The sequence below is a fragment of the Sciurus carolinensis genome, chromosome 5, assembly GCF_902686445.1.
Source record: "Sciurus carolinensis chromosome 5, mSciCar1.2, whole genome shotgun sequence".
Classification (NCBI taxonomy): Eukaryota; Metazoa; Chordata; class Mammalia; order Rodentia; family Sciuridae; genus Sciurus; species Sciurus carolinensis.
In genome coordinates, this window is record NC_062217.1 from 43,986,577 (window position 1) to 44,005,731 (window position 19,155).

General features: G+C 34.5%; 1 protein-coding gene across 2 annotated transcripts in view; it reads right to left on the bottom strand.

Moving 5' to 3' along the window:
* Window positions 1–2,144: 2,144 nt before the first annotated feature.
* Gpalpp1 (GPALPP motifs containing 1) overlaps window positions 2,145–19,155 on the bottom strand; it is a 29,724-nt gene continuing 12,713 nt past the window's right edge. Inside the window, exons 4-9 of one of the 2 annotated variants that reach the window (XM_047553139.1) lie at window positions 18,160–18,265; window positions 16,197–16,328; window positions 15,484–15,648; window positions 10,791–10,889; window positions 5,640–5,858; window positions 2,145–5,027 (exon numbers count right to left, since the gene is read on the bottom strand). In XM_047553139.1, coding sequence (XP_047409095.1) covers window positions 5,640–5,858; window positions 10,791–10,889; window positions 15,484–15,648; window positions 16,197–16,328; window positions 18,160–18,265 — 721 coding nt within the window. In that variant the 3' untranslated portion in view covers window positions 2,145–5,027. Of the gene's footprint in view, window positions 5,028–5,508; window positions 5,859–10,790; window positions 10,890–15,483; window positions 15,649–16,196; window positions 16,329–18,159; window positions 18,266–19,155 lie in introns of those variants that run through there. The other variant, XM_047553138.1, reaches the window with a different exon arrangement.

A 19,155-nucleotide genomic window follows, 5' to 3' on the forward strand; every position in this document is an offset into this window, starting at 1 on the left:
TTGACACAAACTGGAATTTATAAAGAACCACCTAGGATAATGGTTAAAAATGGAGATTCTGACTCTAACCCTGAAGAATCTCATTCAGTAGCAATGGGCCTGGGACTCTGCAGTTAAACAAGCTGCCCAGGTGATTCTGATAGAATAGTTCACAGATTGCAATAAGAAACAGACTCATTATTACATTTTCTAGTCTCTGAAGGGAAAGATTGTTATGCCCTGGAAGCCTAAAGATTGATTACTCAACTGTTATCTGCTAAATTCATCTGGTGATATTTAGGTCTTAAGAAGAATGTATACAACCCTTAATAATAAGGTCCAGGAGGAAATGAATAATTTATAACAAGTTCTGAAAAAGAAAGCAGTTATTCTTAAATAACTACAGTTTTGGTGATAAAATACAGGTTCAATATTCAGTTCACCTATGAATATTCTAATAACTTAGGACAGTTATCATTGGAGTTACATTTAGAAAATGTTCATGCTAGGTCATAAGGTATAAATCACATATCTGGGTAATTCTGGAGGGTCAGTAGGTAGATCCTTTGGAACCATTCAGACTATGAGATGTTTATAACTTGGTTAAGAAGTCTACTCCAAGACAAAGGGAAGGGAGAGAGGATGGAAAGAGCAAAGACAGTAGAAGGAATTGGACATAACTTTCCTATGTTCATATATGAATACACCACCAGTGAAACTCCACATCATGGACAACCACAAGAATGGGAAGTTATACTTCATGTATGTATGATATGTCAAAATACACTCTACTGTCTTGTGTATCTAAAAAGAGCAACAACAAAAAAAGAAGTCTATTCCATTGGGAGGCTCCTGTTCACCTTCCAGGGTTGGGATAAATGCCCTTATGTGGGCTTCGCAGTGTCAATGACAAGGTCCAACCCTAAGCCACCATGCTTCTTATGATACACCATCCACACTGCAGTTCTTCAAACAAAACTAATGTTGAGAGTTTTTGCAAATGTGGTTGCTCACTTTTCACACTATTTGTTTCCTTTTTTTTTTTTTTTAAGGATTCAGTCTAAATACCACCTCTTCAGAGACCTTTCCTTCTTTTTCTTTTCTTTTTTAGGGAGTGAAGCCAGGGCTGCTCTACCACTGAGCTTCCTCCCCAGTCCCTTTTACTTTATTGCTTTATTTGTGAGACAAAGTCTTGCTAGGTTGCTGAGGATGGTTTCGGATTTGCAGTCCTTCTGCATCGGCCTCCCTGTAGCTGTGATTACAGGTGTGCATCACCACACCTGGTCTCTTCAAAGCCTTTCCTCATCACCCTCCCTAAATGAGATTCCAATCTTCAACTACCTGTTCTAGTCTCTCACCACCCTGTCACCTTGTTTCATTCCTAACACCTATCACAATTTGATCACTTGATCTTCTTTTCTTAGATCTTTTTCTGCTCTCCCACTGGAATATAAACCATGGGGCAGGGAATCTGCTTTACTTATTGGTGAATAACTTGTAGTGACCAGTAAAGATCTCCTCTCCAGGAGGACAAGCTTGCCTAGTTCACTATTGTGTTCTTGGCACTAAGCACACATGGGGGCATTTAATAAATGTTTAGTAAATGGAAAAAAAAGTAGAAATTCTTCAAGCAATCCTTATTATATGGAAATGATCTGAGAAATTAAATTCTTTCTTTGACCCTATAAGATCAGACTCCTATCATTTTTCATATTGCAAAATATCTTTTTGGTCTCTTTCCATCTGGGAAGTAGAGAGATCAAACAAAACAAAACCACTAAAAGTCAATCAACCCAGAAAAAACTCACCCTCTGTTATACATTCTGTGACCTGATGAACAACAGAATACTGGTCACTACCCAGTACAAGCCCCCCTTGTGTCACGGGGCTGTTAAGAGGATTTTGTTCATTTTCTTGTGTTCCTAAATAAACAAGTAATATCTGTAGCTCATATGATTCTGGCAAGAGAGTTGGGTGAAAGATTCTTTTTTTAAATAACAACTCACAATATTCTGGTTGGCCAGAATATGCCTTTAGAATATTCTTTTTAACAATATCACCTGCTTCAGAAAAGCTAGTAATATTAAGACAAAATAAAAATAAAGACAACTTCTTCACAGATTTAGATGAAACTTTATTTATACATAAAAAATTTACACATAAAAAACACTTCAGGAATTTTTCTTTTCTAAAAACAGTCTTTTAACTGTCATGCTCAAAATGAAAAGACTAAAAGGGGCAGTGAACAGCTTTGTAATCTAGTACATACCGTAGTCATACACAGTTTTGTTTTTGGCACTGGGGATTAAGCCCAAGGCCTCTCACGTGCTAAAGCATGTGCTTTACTACTGAGCTACCTCCTCAGCCCCTATTAAACAATATTCTAGGCTGCAAAAAATTTACCTCTTCTACAGCAGCATTAGGTGTGTGCTTGCAGACTTAAATCTCATGATGGCATCAAAAGCCAAAACAACATAATAAATTAATATTCTGAACTAGAATACCTGGATGTTGTTACGTGGGCACTATCTCTAGCCACTTCCCTCCATGTTTATTCTTCCTTTTAGGTACCTCGATGGAGATCTTTTGAAAATAATACCTATATTATTATGGAAAAAGTGGAAATGAAAGTGATAAGGGCCTCTTGTAACTAGTTTAAAAGCTACTCCTCATCATCCTACATTTCAGGATAATGTTTTGAAATCAAAGAATGTACATAATCACTGTTAATTCTGCATCATGTAAGCCTTAATACCATGTAAATCTCAACTTCATTTCTAAAAAAATCATTAATTCAAAGAATCATTAAATGTCTGAATGATAAACTAAATGTCAAGTGTTACTACATCTAAATAAAATTAAAAAAATTAGTAAGACTATGGCTTTCAGAGCAGGACTTAATTTACTGTATTTTGCCCAATATAAAAGTCTTATAATGGGTATAGGCACCATTTCTCACCTTTTGTTTCCCCATCCCTTTTGTCCCACCTGTTAAACCCAATAACCCCACCAATTACTTACCAGGAATGAGGTTACTATTTGAAGCATCTAAGTCTATCTGAGATGCCAACTTAGAAAGCTGGATAAAATCACATAATTTTAGATACAATGAACTTAAATGTTAGTGTTGCTCTTTTCTTCTTCTTCAAAAGGGGTCAGAGAAATGTAGGAAATTAAAACTTATTTGAAAATATCAACAGATTTTCAGGAGATTTGATTCAAGTAGGCCTTCTGCAGCTTCATTTGGTAGAGAGGAAGGAATGAAAGGAAGTACATCTTTCCATTTTGTGTACTAGCTACTTCAATCTTTAATTGTCTATGTTGTATTGGGGCAAAACAAAAAAACAAAACAAAACAAAAGCTCTGGAAGTGGCCTTTCATTTTGTTAAAACTGTCTTCAGGATGACAGGAAAGAACTTAGCTCCAGGGTGCCAGTGAGGAAGTACCTACTGCAAGTATTAGAAAGAAGAGGTTCTGCCCCTTAGGTCAAGGTCACAGACACTCTGAAGTTTATGGGAGAAACAGCAAACATAACACAGAAACATTCCCATCCCTTTCAGATGAGGCAGCAAAGCAAAAGTAAGTATCCAAAGATGACATTTTTACTTTAAAAAATATCAAATTTCATGAAAATGTATGTGGGGATGTAGAAATAGAAAACCATGTTTCCTCTCATTGAAAAAATAATAAAATGAATGGAATGGATACTCTTGTATGAAGTTTTGTGTTCAGATAATACTAGCCACTTTTGACTTTTAGTCAAAAGGTAGTTCTGTCCAATTCTGCTTAAAATGAGAAGACTTTTCAATTTACTTAGGAGAATAATTTACCTTTTAAATGTAATGTCCTTTAGTAAGACACTGTTTACACTGATATAAAAAAATATGTACTGCTACTTGAATAGCTGACTCAATTTCATAATGCTCACATGAACTGGGAATCAGAATCTTTATTTTTAAAACCCTGTGCTTCCTCACATAGGACTAGCAGAACAACTGGGACTAGTTTGCAAGAAAATATAATTTGTAGATTTGCATTTAGGCTCCAGTTAACTATTTACAAGTTTCTGTTTATCATCTTAAGAGGCAGTATATAAAGCATCACAAACTTATTATCCTCCCAATATGGTTATGATTATAGATTTTCCATTTTTTGTATTCAGTGATTATTAGTTTGATTTTTAAATAAAATTTATCCATGATTGATATAAAAGATCCAGTTCCAATAAATTTACCACAAACTGTTGAATATATAAATGAGAAAAATAAGATCATCCCAAAGCCAAGTTCCAAGATTCAGACAGTTGTGGTGAGATCATGGAGGAGAGTCTTACAGACTTCACACTGATAACATTTACCAGCGTTACCACCCTCAGACTGCCTCCCTCAGAAATATTTATTATTAAAGTTAAAGAATCAAAGTAGATTTTCCTCAGCACACAAGATAACCTAGAGTACTCATTTTCTGGCTTAAAAACAAAGAAGTCAAAAACTCCAAACAACATAAAAACCCTGAGTGCCAGAACAACAAATTGATAATGAAAGGGACAAAATCCATACCCTCTCTATTTTCTAGTAAATGTGTACTCTAGCTGCAGTGTGGAGGGAAAAACCAACCAATTCCAAATTCATGAACTTCCACCAAGTACCTGATATGCTTACTCCAGGGCAGGTTAAATATATTTGTCAAAAAGGCCCAGGCTATTGTAGATTTTCAGCAAACAGTCCTGAGCAGATCTTAGAGGAAACTTGTAGGACAAGTTTGGGGGGTGGTAAGAGCAAGTTGGGGAAAGGAGGGGAAATAATTAATTATGAAGAAAAGCCCAGGTTTCCTCAGAAGTCAAAGACACACAAAATATTCTATTCTACATAAGAAACACTGATTTTATGATTCCACATAACCTCAAGGACACAAAACAAGGACAACTTGTAAGATTTTTGAGGTTCAAGTAATTTCTAATCTTAAGAAGCCCAAGACCAACATATAAAGGTGAAGAGACAGATAAAAGAGTATTCTTCAACTTTTCTTCATTGCACAGGGAAATCCCCCTGAGGTAAGAACAAGAGAATTCAGTAAGTTGGAAAACATTTCTAACTTTTTATTTTCCCTTAAAATTACATTTGACTATTGATGTAAATTTCATAAAACTAAATATCATAAAGATTTTAAGAAGCAATCTTTAAGGAGTCTTTTTCAACTCCTTAATTACCATTTCAAACCCTTCTCAGGTTGGTCTATGGATGAATGGTAAAATGGTCTGAACTAAACTTATAGAGGACCCTACAAAGCAATGAACATTTTCTAACTGTGATCTTGTTTTACATGAAAACTACCAGCAAATCTCCCTGTTTTCATTCTTAATAAAGCATGCATACTCAAGCCTCAATTTCTCATAAATGGAACTTTTATTTTAGCATTTTTGATAGAAATGCCTGGTTAGGTTATTATGAGGGCAAGGCTATTTTTTAGTAAACCATACTTTTTTTCCCATAAAGTTGACTTTTCAAAAATCACTATTTACATATAAAATAATGTAGGCTTATAATCTACTTTATTGTAAAAGGAAATAGATCTTGGCACATAATTATTATAGAGAACAGAGTATTCAGAAAAGTTCAAATTCATCAGTATGAAAATACATTTCACTGAAAAATACTTACTTATAAAAACATATTGCCTTTGCCATGTGAAAATCTGGTGTTTAGTTCTCTAGATTTCTTAATTAGGGCTTTTTTCTGAGCTTCATCAAACCGATTAACCTTGAGATCTTTATCACGGTCAAATGGTATTCTCTCTTGGGGCTTATTTTTATCATCAGCAGCCTTATTTTTTAATTTTTTATGATGAATGTCCATAAGAGATTCTGATCTTTTTGACTCCTGGGGAAACATGAGAGCAGAGATCAAAACTTAGCTTGTATAAATCATTGACAGAATATGATCATGAACAGACTAAACTTATAGAGGACCCTACAAAGAACTAGAACAGACAGCAACAGTACACATTAAGGAGGGTTATTTGCAAACTCAACAGGTTTTTCAAATCCAAGATAGCATCTATGAAGATAACACATATCAAATGCTTTCTAATTCTTTATTTTCAACAAAACTGAAGGAGGCTAAAAAAAATCACTAAATTTTGCTAAAGAAAAAAAGGCTATCAAAACATAGTATGGAAAAATAGTTAAGAACCAAGTTTCATATTTAGAAAAATCTAAATTGCAAGGACAGTGCTGTTGCTTTCAACAATGGTAACCTTTAGCAAATGATTTAAGCCTCATATTCTCAGCTGTAAGATGGCAGCAGTCAAGGTAATAATTTGTAAAAAAAAGAAAGATACTATGAAATTCTATCCTGAGCCTGTTGGGATCTAGATATTATTAAAAAGACGGGAGATAAGTGTTGGTAACAGTGTGGAGAGAAGGGGAAAAAAAATAATTTGTAAATATTTGGGCAAGATAGAAGTTAAATGGTCCAATGAATACAGAGGATTTAATACAGTGTCAGGTATGGGTATGTAGAATCATTCAATAAATGCTGTGTTGGATTTACTGCATTTACTCTACTGTAATCTTTACTATCTCTATAAATTGAATGTTATTATTCCTGATGTACAGATTTGTAAAGAAAAAAAACGAAAGGACAAATTTATGGGACCAATGTGGAAAAAAAAAATCAAATGAATTCCTAATAAGTTGATAGTTCAGAGATCATTAGTAATTTTATTAATTGGCCAATATGAGGTTTAAGAACACTTAAGTTGGGGCTAGGGAGATAGCTCAGTCGGTAGAGTGCTTGCCTTGTAAGCACAAGGCCTTGGGTTCGATCCCCAGCACCCCCCCAAAAAAAACACTTAAGTTGATCAAATAATTGAATATATCACTATAACAAAATGTGTTCCATTACCATTTACACAACTGAGACTAAAACCTTACTCTAGCAATAAGTAGCACTCATCCAAAGACCAGGATCTAACTGGAAAAACAGTCTTTCATTAAGAGATTAAATTACATTTAAATTTTACTTTTTTTGGTACTAGGGTAGCACTGAATTACATCCCCAGCCCTTTTAATTTTTTATTTTATTTTTATGTTTAATATTTATCAAAATTTATAATGTATTTATACTTTTTTTTAAAAACAGAACTGGGAATTGAACCCAGGGTCTTGCACATAATATGCAAGTGCTCTTCCACTGAGTTATACCTCTAGTCCTTTTTTATCTTTTATTTTGAGACAGGGTCTTGCTAAATTGCTCAGGCTGGCCTCAAATTTGCAATCTTCCTGCCTCAGCCTTCCAAGTAGCTAGGATTATAGGTGTGTTTCCATGCCTAGCTATTTATGTGTTTTTGATCAACTGAAATTACAACTTAATTTAGAAATTAATATTACTCTTAATGTTTACTGTTAACATTTAAAGTTAGACACAGGAAATTAAAAAACTTCAATTTCAATTTATGTGCATATTTTTGTTGCAGAGAAATATGATTTACCAAGATAATTGTAAATCATGGCTTTCAAGTGCAAAAGTGAATCTACTAGGATATGGAATTCTGCAGCAGAAGAGAAGTGAAATTGAACTTCAAAAAAAGGAGAAATAAAATTGTTAAGGAAGAGTTTGTTCATAGTCTTTTAATGGATTATACTAGGTATGGAATTTAAGATTCTATTTGAAGAATTTAATAGTAAGATAATATGCTATAAATTACATCTTTGGCAACTATTAAAACTTATAACAAAAAATTTTAGATGTCAAGTAAAAATATATAGTTTTTCAAATTTCTTTTAGAGGATCCCTAACAAAAATATTTGAAGACTACTGGTCTCCACATCCCTGACTGGCAGAAAAGACATATAAATTCCTGAGTCCCATTTTAGATTCAGTGAATCAAAACTGCTAATGGGGGCAGAAATGTGTGCTTTACCATCCATATCCTGAGATAGGTGATCCACTGGATGTAGAACCTGTGATGTAGATCAATCTTTCTACTAGTTTGGTATTAATAGAAGAGAGGATACCAACCCAAAGGAGATGTGTACGGTTAATTTTAGGGTATGAAACCACACGTGTAATGTAAGTATAATGATGTACATCTAAATGTTAAAAAGTTGCACTATAGGGGCTGGGGAGATAGCTCAGTTGGTAGAGTGCTCGCCTCTCAAGCACAAGGCCCTGAGTTCAATCCCCAGCACCGCCAAAAAAAAAAAAAAAAAAAAAAAAGTTGCACTATAAAAACTTGATATTTTTTCCTTCCTTTTCCTGCATCCATGTCTTTCCCTGCTAAAGAGAAAATAACTCTTTAATAAGGTAATAAAATGAGGGAGGGCAATAGGTTAATAATTAGAGTTGGAAGGAGAAGGCCTGAAGATGAAAAAACCAGAGGAAACAGAGAACAAAGTTTATGGGCTAGGGATATAGCTCAGTTGGTAGAGTGTTTGCCTTACAAGCACAAGGCCCTGGGTTCAAATCCCCAGCACTACAAAAAAAAAAAAAAGCAAAGTTTGAAGCAGATGTAATAAAGAACAGAATGGGAAGGGCCTATTATTTTACCTAAAGCCACTATGGAGGAAAGTGATTTATATTAATGAGCAAAACTGTATAAAAGTTAACAAAAAGCAAATAAATAAAGATGGAAGTTTTCAATGTACTGATATCCTATATTAGTAAACCAAACATAAATAGATGGGGGAATACCTTAAACTACTGGACTATTATAATCAATTTAAACAATCCAAGTGCTCAAATTTATGATAATAAAAGAAATGAGTTTTTATATTAGTTGTTGCTTTCATATCAGTTGCTCTAGGTTAGTATAATCTGTACATGTGATACACAGGACCAAACTAGTGCTAAACTATAAAAAAAATTTATAAAAATACCTAGAAGCAGTTGCTTCAGTGAAATAATGAGTTGAAAGCCAATTCACGTAGAAATCAATTTGCTAAATGATCAGTCTGCTGAATCATCACATTCAATCATTTAACAAAAATGTTTTTGTTTTATACTAATTTATAATATTTAAAGCAATTTATTTTGACTGAAATGGTTAAAAAAGCTCATGCTTAATTTCTAATTGACTGATTTGAATTTTGTCTCCATGATAATATTTTAAAGAGTCCTCAATTTAAAAATGCTGAGGTTTGGGGTTAAAGAATGATTTAGTGTTAAGAGACTACATTAATAGTTTGAAGAGTCAATCTCACAATAAGTAACCAAAATTTCAACATAAGTTTAAAATGCTAACTTCTTGCATTTTTAGGTAAACCTACAGACCTCATTACACACTCCCTAAAAACTTCAGAATGCATTCATTAATGAGAGTTCAATATTTATTCATAATTTTTTCTTTAAAAATAAATTTATATACAATGAAGTTTACAAATATTAAGTGTACATTCACTAAGCTTTATAATTCAAACTCCAATCAAGATCTAGAACTTTCCTGTCACTCCAGAAAGTTGTGTGCTGCTTCCTAGACAAATCCCACAACCATATCCAATATTACTATTCTGATTTTTTGCACCAGATCATTTTGCATATTATAAATCTTCATATAAATAGTATATACTTGCTCCTTTGACTTCTTGCACTCAGCACAATGACTGATTCATACAGATGCTGCATTTATTTGTAATGTGTTACTTTTTATTGCTGAGTAGGGTTTCATTTTATACTATAGTTTGATTTTTCTTTCTCTTATTGATGGATACCTGGGCTGTTTATAGCACACAGCTATTATGAATAAGCTTCTATGAATATTCTTGAATAAGTCTTTTTGAGGCCACTATAAAGAAAGCATGTTCTACTCTTTTTGTAAACATGTTTTCATGTGTCTTAACTAAAGACCCAAGAGTGGAACTGTGTTGTCATAGGGTAAGTGAGAGTGCAATTTTGTAAGAAATGCCACTTTGAAAGAAGGCCTGGTTTATTCATTTTAAGTATTCTTCTTTCCTAACATAAACTATTATGCTATAAATTTGGCTCTAAGCACCACAGTGCATTCTCCACATTTTGATATGTTGCATTCTTGTTATCATTCAGGTCTAGGTATTTTCTAACTTCCATTATCATTTCCACTTAAATGCAAAATTTAAACTTTGAATTTTTCTAATTTCCAGTTATATATGGCATTTAAGTTATTATGAATTTTAACTTAGATTTCTTGTGGTCAAAGAACATGTTCTGAATGACAGTTATTCTTTCAGTTTTTTTGAGACTTGACTTTTGAGTTATCAGTTTTAATACATGTTTCAAATGGGTTGGGTTTTAGTCTGTTTCCAAAACTGGTCAACATATGTCCAATAAATCAATTTTAATAGAACTTTACATTAACTAAAATGCAGGGAACATAATATAATTTTACTAAATACCTACAGACTTTTCAGAGACCAATCATTTCTGAGATTTACATTTATTATTTGAACTGGAATACTCACTAGGTTTTAAGAGGGAAAAGAGAACAACAAAAAATTATGTATGCCAAATGAATAAGATCTTAGTGTAGAAATTTACACTGAATTTTACTTCGGAAACATTTTCTCCCATATTTAAGTCTTTCCATAAAATACTCCAAATTTGCTTATAATTTAAAGACTTATGAACTCAGGATGTCTATGAAGGACTCTTGACTGCTGATCAAGGGCTACCTATCTCTAGTAATTAAATTTCTGATATATGACTTAGGTAAAGTACAAATTAAAAATATTTCAGGAAGGCAAAGAGGCAATCATATAAAAGAAACAAGAAAAAGAAAAAAATGAGAAGAGCACTGAAAGAAAAATAGAAGATTATATGTTTAATTTTCTTACTTACATTGTATGAAGATACCTGCTCAGCCAATCTCTTATCTCTTCCTGATAATATATATTCCTCATCCTTCTTACTGGACAACTTTCTTGCTTCTTGTGGTTCCTGAGGAATGCACACAAATAACACTTTATAGAGCCACATCATTAAGATAAAACAACAAAGAAATATATTCTTTTTATTTAGATTAAGTAACAAGAAACTAAACTATGCCAGGCTTCTTGAATTCCTTTCATTTAGAAGTATTTATATATGTAATAAGGGATCTGTTAGTGTTCTATGATCTTTCTGAAAACAAGAAAAAACAGAAAAAAACAAAACCCAAAAAGCAACCAATACAAAACCTTATTTAATCAATTAACTGTAAGAACTCATGTATTTATCAAACTAAGGACGAGTTTTGACTAATAATTATTGACACTGTGCCCTTCACCCCCCATTACATGAGCCCCCGTGGTAAATAATATATCTGGCACCCAACGTGGGACCATTGATGCTGGTGGGCCCCTTTCTTCGACTCTCGGGTAAGGGTCCCTATTGACACTATATGTGTCTCTCAGGGTTTTATTCTATGTTTTGTGTTATACAGAACCTATAGGGTAAGATAGGCTCCTTCTTTTTCCCCATTTTTGTTTGTCTTGTTTGTCCCTAGTTTCATTGAGCTGCAACACTCTCGATTGGTCCGGGGTGTTTAATTCGGGGGCCCATCATGCCTAAACACTGAACCATCCCTCTTTTCCCTCTATACAGTCCTTCCTTCCTCCATTCTTGCCCCCCCCTTAACCCTAACCCTAACCCTAACGCTAACCCCTCCCACCCCCCACCTCATTCAAGGCCCTCATGAATGGTTTCTGGACCTCCTCACACGTGTTCAGACTGCTGTTGATCACACTATTTCTGATGAGCTCATTAAGGATATTCTTCTTAAACAACCTGTTTGGGAGGGAGCCACTACCGCTGTTAAAAATGCCATTGCTCCTTTCTGCCAAACCTATAGCTAAATGGATTGGAGCCGCCAGAGAAGTTCCTCCGCTCCCTCCTTCTGACCCGGGTCTCTCCTTTTCTGCCCCAATCTCTGCTCTTGCTGCATCCATGGAATGCTTATCTGCTTTTCTGCAGTCTGCCTCTCACCCAGTCGCTTTTGCTGTTTCACCTACGGGACTCCTTACCAGGTCATTCTCCTCTGCCTTTAGTTAGGTCGAAAGACCCCATATCATCTCAGTGGCCTGGGCCCCATCCCCCTCTCTCTCAAGGTAGGGGTTATGCTTGTGTCTTTCCAGAAACCAGCAAAACTCCGGTGTGGGTACCTGCGAGGAATGTCAAACCTGTGCTTGACTAAAATACTTCTAATGATATACCTTGCTATGCTGTTAAGGAAATTCATTACAGGTTCAAATCGACAACATCAGCAAATCGATGGCAATGTTGGTAAGCACCAAGCCACAATATGTTTGTCTACAGGAACCAGAAGAACTTTCCGATGAAGATCTCCAAGACACCAAGCATCAAAAAGGACAAAATCATAAAAAAACAGGACGCCCAAAAGCCCCTACATCAACATGTTACCTTTATAGTATGTGCTATACACTCGGGACTGACGATGGCTGGTAGTCAATGACGGGTAAGATCTCCAGAGGGAGACGACCTAAGACAGGCACAGCCGCCCATCTCCTGCAGTGTCCACGCAGGTTGGCCACCTGGTGGTGTTATAGTGTTACTCCTGGCCAGAGGACACTTAACAATGCACAAAAAAAAAAAAAAAAAAGAAAAGAAAAGAAAAGAAAAAGGGGGAAATGTGGAGTCATGTATCCCCATTGGTGCAAAATACAAAACCCACAAATGATTGGTGGTTCTAGGAGACTAAATGATTGGTGGCTTCGAGTGGTGTGACACACTGACTGATGCGCTGATTGGATAGGTACTCAATAAAAGAAGAAGCTTCCGCAATAAATGAGTCAGCAGCTACAAGCTCGCCTGCTCTTACTTGGCTCCTGGTGTCTGTGTGGTTATCGACACTGCGCCCTTTACCCCCCATTACACGAGCCCCCGTGGTAAATAATAAATAATGATGAAATATAGGAGTAAAATAAGGCTTAGAAACAAACTCTCCATGATGTTTTTAAAAACAGCAAAAAGAAAAAGGTGTATATATTAATAAAAAAATAAAGACAACTATCTTTATTCACAGAGTATGACTGTATACACAACACCCCCAAATCTACCAGAAAACCTCTCCAAACTAATAAGCAAGCACGGCAAAGTTGTATAACACACGGTCAATATATAGAATATAACAACATTAGATAACTGGAATTTGGAACAAAACAAAAATTCCATTTATAATAGCATACATGCATAAATGGAGTACTTAGATAAACTTTTAACAAGCTATAGTTAGAAAAAATGTTACTATGATTTTCTATGGAATATACTCCCAACCAGGAATAAGGAAGACACACATAAAAATGACTGAAAACCATTGTTCTCAACATATATTTTCATGTTATTTGCTTAGTAAAACCAAGGAGGCCCTCATTATATTTTTTACCTTAGTAATGAATTAAAACAACATATTTTAAATAAAGTACATTAAAAACATAGGAATAGCACATTTCTTATTTTTTCCATTAAATTTTCTTCAGAAAGTAGAGGCTTTTACTTGTAAATATTAAGAGAGAAGTGATGTTATGTTCAAATGGAGATGAAAACCTGATCTTAATAAGAAACTTTTAGATCTCAAGACTGGGATGTGAAGAGGTAACAGATGTCATTTAATCAACTTATGCATGACTTTTTCATTTCTTTCTAAAGAGCAATCCTTTCTTTTAGGCCATGCTGGCTAAGTGGAACATAAGAGCATTAGAGGTATGGAGATGTATGTACACTGTGAAATCAAACATAAAAAGTAACATGAACAGACTGGAGAGAACCTATCAAGAAGGAAATATGACCAAGATTTGTGACAAAAATTAGTCATGAACTTTACACAGAAACAAATATACCAGAAAATGAACAGCTTTGTGATCTGATATAGTTAGTATATAGTGGTACTATATACTAAATTTTAATTTTCTAGTTTAATATGCAAGTATTTTTTTCAATATATTTTAAAAGATATGTTTTCATGTAGAAAGTGTGATATATAAAGACCAGGGAATACGGAGTTAAAAACACCTAAAATGAACTTTTCCTACGCCGTATCCCCTTCCCTCCCTTCACTCCCCTCTGCCTAATCCAAAGTACCTCTATTCTTCCCTAGCCCCTCCACCCCTTATTATGAATTAGCATCCACATATTAGAGAAAACATTCAGCCTTTGGTCTTTTTGGAACTAGCTTATTTCATTTAACACGATATTCTCCAGTTCCATTTACCTGCAAATGCCATCATTTCATTCTTCTTTAAGGCTGAGTAATATTCCCTTGTGTATATATATCACATTTTCTTTGTCCATTTATCTGTTGAAGAGCACCTAGGTTGGTTCCATAATTTAGCTTTTGTCAACTGAGCTGCTATAAACATTGATGTGGCCCTGTTACTGTAGTATGCTGATTTTAAGTCCTTTGGGTATAAATGCAGGAGTGAGATAGCTGGGTCAAATGGTGGTTCCATTCCAAGTTTTCTGAGGAATCTCCATACTGCTTTCCATAATGGTAGCAAAAAGTTGCCATCTCACTAGTAATGTATGAATGTACCTTTTCCTGACATCCTTGCCAACATAAAATGGACTTTCTCCTCAACATTTCCTAGCTCAGTGAAAAGCTGCACCACAGAGGTTAGTTTCTCCCTCTATAGCATGAAGTCAATAAACCTATGTCTCACGGTTTTCTTGGGGTTTAAATGAGGCAGTTTATTGAAAAATAATAAACAGTATGACTTTCCTTCTTCATAACTTCTCTTCAGGGAAGAAATATTTTCCCTTTGGATCATAATTTCAAGAAGTAGTAACCTTAAATAATTTTGCATTATATCTTTTCAATATTGAGCCATCATGGACAGAAACACATAAATAAAAAGGAACACTCATACATTGCTGGTGGGGCTGCAAATTAGTACAGCCACTCTGGAAAGCAGTGTGGAGATTCCTTAGAACTTGGAATGGAAACACCATTTCACCCAGCTATCCCTCTCCTTGGCCTATACCCAAAGGACTTAAAATCGGTATACTACAGTGATGTTCACAGTGATACACATCAATGTTCATAGCTGCTCAGTTCACAATAGCCAGATTGTGGAACCAACCTAGATGCCCTTCAATTGATGAATGGATAAAGAAACTGTGATATATATATATATATACACACACACAGTAGAATATTACTCAGCCATAAAGAATAATAAAATTATGGCATTTGCAGGCAAATGGATGAAATTGGAAAATATCATGCTAAGTGAAATAAGCCAATCTCAAAAAACCAAAGGATGAATGATCTTGCTGATAAGCAGATGATGACACATAATGAGGGATGGGAGAGATGCAAGAATGGAGGAAGGAAGGACTGTATAGAGGGAAAAGAGGGGTGGGAGAGGTGGGGGGGAAGGAAAAAATAACAGAATGAATCAAACACCATTACCTTATGTAAATGTATGATTACACAAATGGTATGCCTCTACTTCATGTACAAATAGAGAAACAAGATGTATCCCATTTGTTTACAATAAAAATAAATTGAAAAACAAAACAAAACAAAACAACTCACCTTAGCTTTCCTTTCTCTATCAGCTGGAGTATCTGTCCAGATTGATCGATCTCCGGATTTGTCATCAGCTCTTCTCTTAAAGGCCCTTGGCCCCAAACCAAAGTCTTTCATTTCTGGAGGAAGTTCAGTCATCCATGACTCTCTTGTTATTGGTTTAGATGAATCCTTTATGAGAAATTAAAAGTTAAAGAAAAAGTAGCATGCAAAGTATGTGTGTGTGGGTGTGTGCGTGTGCGTGTGCACATGATTGTGGTGTGGGTGTATAAAAATACTGTTGTTTTTGTGTTTCTCAACTGAAGTTTTAAATTTACTGACAGACTTTAATAGAAAGGTTTGATGTTTCTGTCACATACTTTTGCCATGTTCCAAATATTTTCATCCAATTCGTTATTCTTTTGACTATATCTTGCCATACAGAATATTTTTAGTAGAAAAAATTTGCCAATCTTTTCCAATAAAGTTTCTGGATTATATACTGTGCACACACACACATACACACACACACAATTAATGTTTAATTTGAACATTTTGTTTTTATTTAAAATTTTTTTTGTAGTTTTAGAAGGATGCCTTTATTTTATTTATTTTTATGTGGTGCTGAGGATTGAACCCAGTGCCTCACCCATGGTAGGCAAGAGCTCTACTACTGAGTTACAGCCCTAGCCCCTGGATTTTTAATCTATTTAGTTTATTAAAGTATCTTTAAAACTTACATCATCTCCTTTAGTTAGTTTTTCTTTCATTCTCTGAGCCCTTTTTTCAAATTCTGTTGTTACACTATAATTAACTGGTCCTTTTGCAGGCATTGGTCCAACAATATTCTCATCTTCACTGCTATCTGTTTCCTTTGAAAATAAGACATTATCTTTAATCCAACAGCAGAGCTACAAGTTATAGGAAATAATTCTAAATTACTTAAATTTAACTGAAATGGATTACCTAAAGATAATAAAACAAAAAAGCAAGTAACGAATCATCACCAAACAATAAGAACCTTTTCCTTGCCTTCCTCAAATGCACTGTACGGAGATGGTAAGTTCATGGCATGTGGACTGTTTCACCTCTCTTCCTATGTCCACGGTAAACTATTGAAGCTCTCTTCCTGATAGACATAGATGTAGCCTTGGACTTCTTTCCAACATAATATTTCTGATTTTTATCACCACTTGGTCAGAGGTGACACATTTGAAGCTAATTTTATTCACGTATATAAAAAGTTCTTTGGAATAAAATGTACATAAGCAGGTCATTCTTGGGAGCTATATCAGCCTTCATGAACAGAAATATTGTGCAATAATTCACAGAATTCTGACCCAATGAGTTAATTCAGTTCCAAAAGCACCTTACTCACTTCAAAGATAAAATAGTATTATAGTTATTGAATTCAACTTGTTCTTATTAAGTCATTTTGACAAATGGTTTCCATGTATGAGTCTGTTGTCCTCAGACTCATGTCCTCATGTATGAGATGCTTACAGGTTGTCCTCCAGGAGATTTTTTATTTTTTAAGAATTTAACCTTTATTTTATTTATTTGTTTTTATGTGGTGCTGAGGATCGAACCCAGGGCCTCACTTGTGTGAGGCAAGTGCTCCACCACTGAGCTATAACCCCAGCCCCTCCCCCAGGAGATTTATTAAGATGACAGACAGCTTCTTCCTCTTAGGTTTTAACTAGTAAGGTCAGGAGATCATTTATATTGCTTTCATTTTCCCCACTAACCAATTAAATAGATGAAATGTGAGGTCACTTGGACCATGGTAGGTAAAGAAGTGGTTGGATTCTGGATGTCTTCTGAAGGCAAGAACAACATTTGTTGACAGACTGATTTCTTTAACTTATGCCTGACACATGGACGGGTAGAAATACTTGTAGAAATGATGAGTAACCCTGAAGTTCACAATCGTAATTGCTGGGCTCTGTTTACTTTGAGTAACCTTAGTGGTGAATTCTCAGTGGAGATGGGCTGGAGTCTCTTGATTACCTGAATTCATTTGTAGGAAGGTACTGAAGCATAAGATACTGACTATATGATTTAAAGTCACATGAATTGGGTTTGAGTCATGGCTTCAATAAGCAAAAATTGTGTAAATTTAGGTAAATTATTCAATTTCTTTGGTCTTTTACATTTGTAAGATAATGGATAAAGTTCATTTTATGCAGCTGTAGAAAAGATAAAAGTAAGATCCATGTATAGGGAAAATGTACTAAAAATGAAGAGTGCTATATAAATTCCAGTTATTTTCAAGAGAAAAACAGCTTTCATACTTTACTCCAAAATCATTTGATCTATCTTTTCATAAGAAATTACTTAATCACCAGCATCTTTGTCATATACAGGTAGCAGAACTGAATAGGACAGAGTGATTTTTAAGGTAAAGTCTATTATTAATGCTCCTGTTTTCTTTCCTTCAGGTCAAATTATAATGATTTCTTAAACTTTCATCATTTCCTATTTTTCTAATACTTTAAAGTCTCCCTTCACTCTGTCAATCTTGCAGTTTTTCTTATAGAATTTCAGGTTTGTGAACAGCTACCTGAAGTTCTACCTATGTTACAATCTTAAATTAATCTGAATGTAACTGATTCTTATATTACATTTGAGTCAAATGATTATAGTTACCACTAAAGTTCTGACTTTGTTACATCTTTTTCTTTAAATGGAAACTTTTCAAACCTCAGAGTTGAAATATGATGATACTTGTCCTAGATCATCTCTGCCTTTGTCACTTTTCTGTGCAGATTTAATGAAACCAGGAGGCAATGCAGGACCTATTATAGGCCTGAAAAACAAAATATACATTTATCATTCTCCCTAACTTTAAAGTAGTTTTCAGAATAAAAGCTCACAAAAATAATAAAACTAGATACAAACATTGAAAATAAAAAAATCATTCACCATATTATTTTCACCAGTATTACCTAATATTTTTCTACTAGGAGTCTCAAAAAACTTAATTTTGGCATTTTAAACTTTCTACTTGTTAGTCAATTAGATAATAAGCCAATAATTCTCAATCTTTGTGATGCTAGTGTGTCCCTACTTCCTAAAAAACTATACTAAATAAAAATGATAATTTTTTTAAAAAGCCTTAGATGAATAAAACTCGTGCAGGCATTTTTCTACTTAGTGCCTTGGCTTTTTTTCAGTTGTGATATTCACTTTCCATGGAAAAATACTTTAAGGACATTATAATTATGGCTATTAAAGTACAAATTGATTTTCCCTAAAGAAAAATATAGCATGTACATACAGTAGATGTCAGTAACTTATGGTATACAAGATAGTAAGTTGTGCATGGTGGTGGATGCCTATAATCTCAGCTGAGGCTGAAGCAGGAGGATTACAGGTTTGAGGCTGGTCTCAGCAATTTAGTGGGGACCCCAGCAACTTGGCAGGGGCCTCAATAAATTACCAGCTATCTCAAAATTTAAAAAGGATTAGGGCTGTGGCTCACTGCTAAAGTACTCTTGGGTTCAATTCCTAGTATCAAAAAACAAACAAACAACAACAAAACAAAACAAAAACAAAAAAGCCAAGGCAATATAAAAATCTATACCACAGCCTCACTAATAATCTAGTAAAGATGTGTAAGTGTAAAATACAGTTAGTTCATTGTGACTGAAGGAAGGAAAAAGTGCTGAAACCACATTTCAACCAGTGCACCTGTTT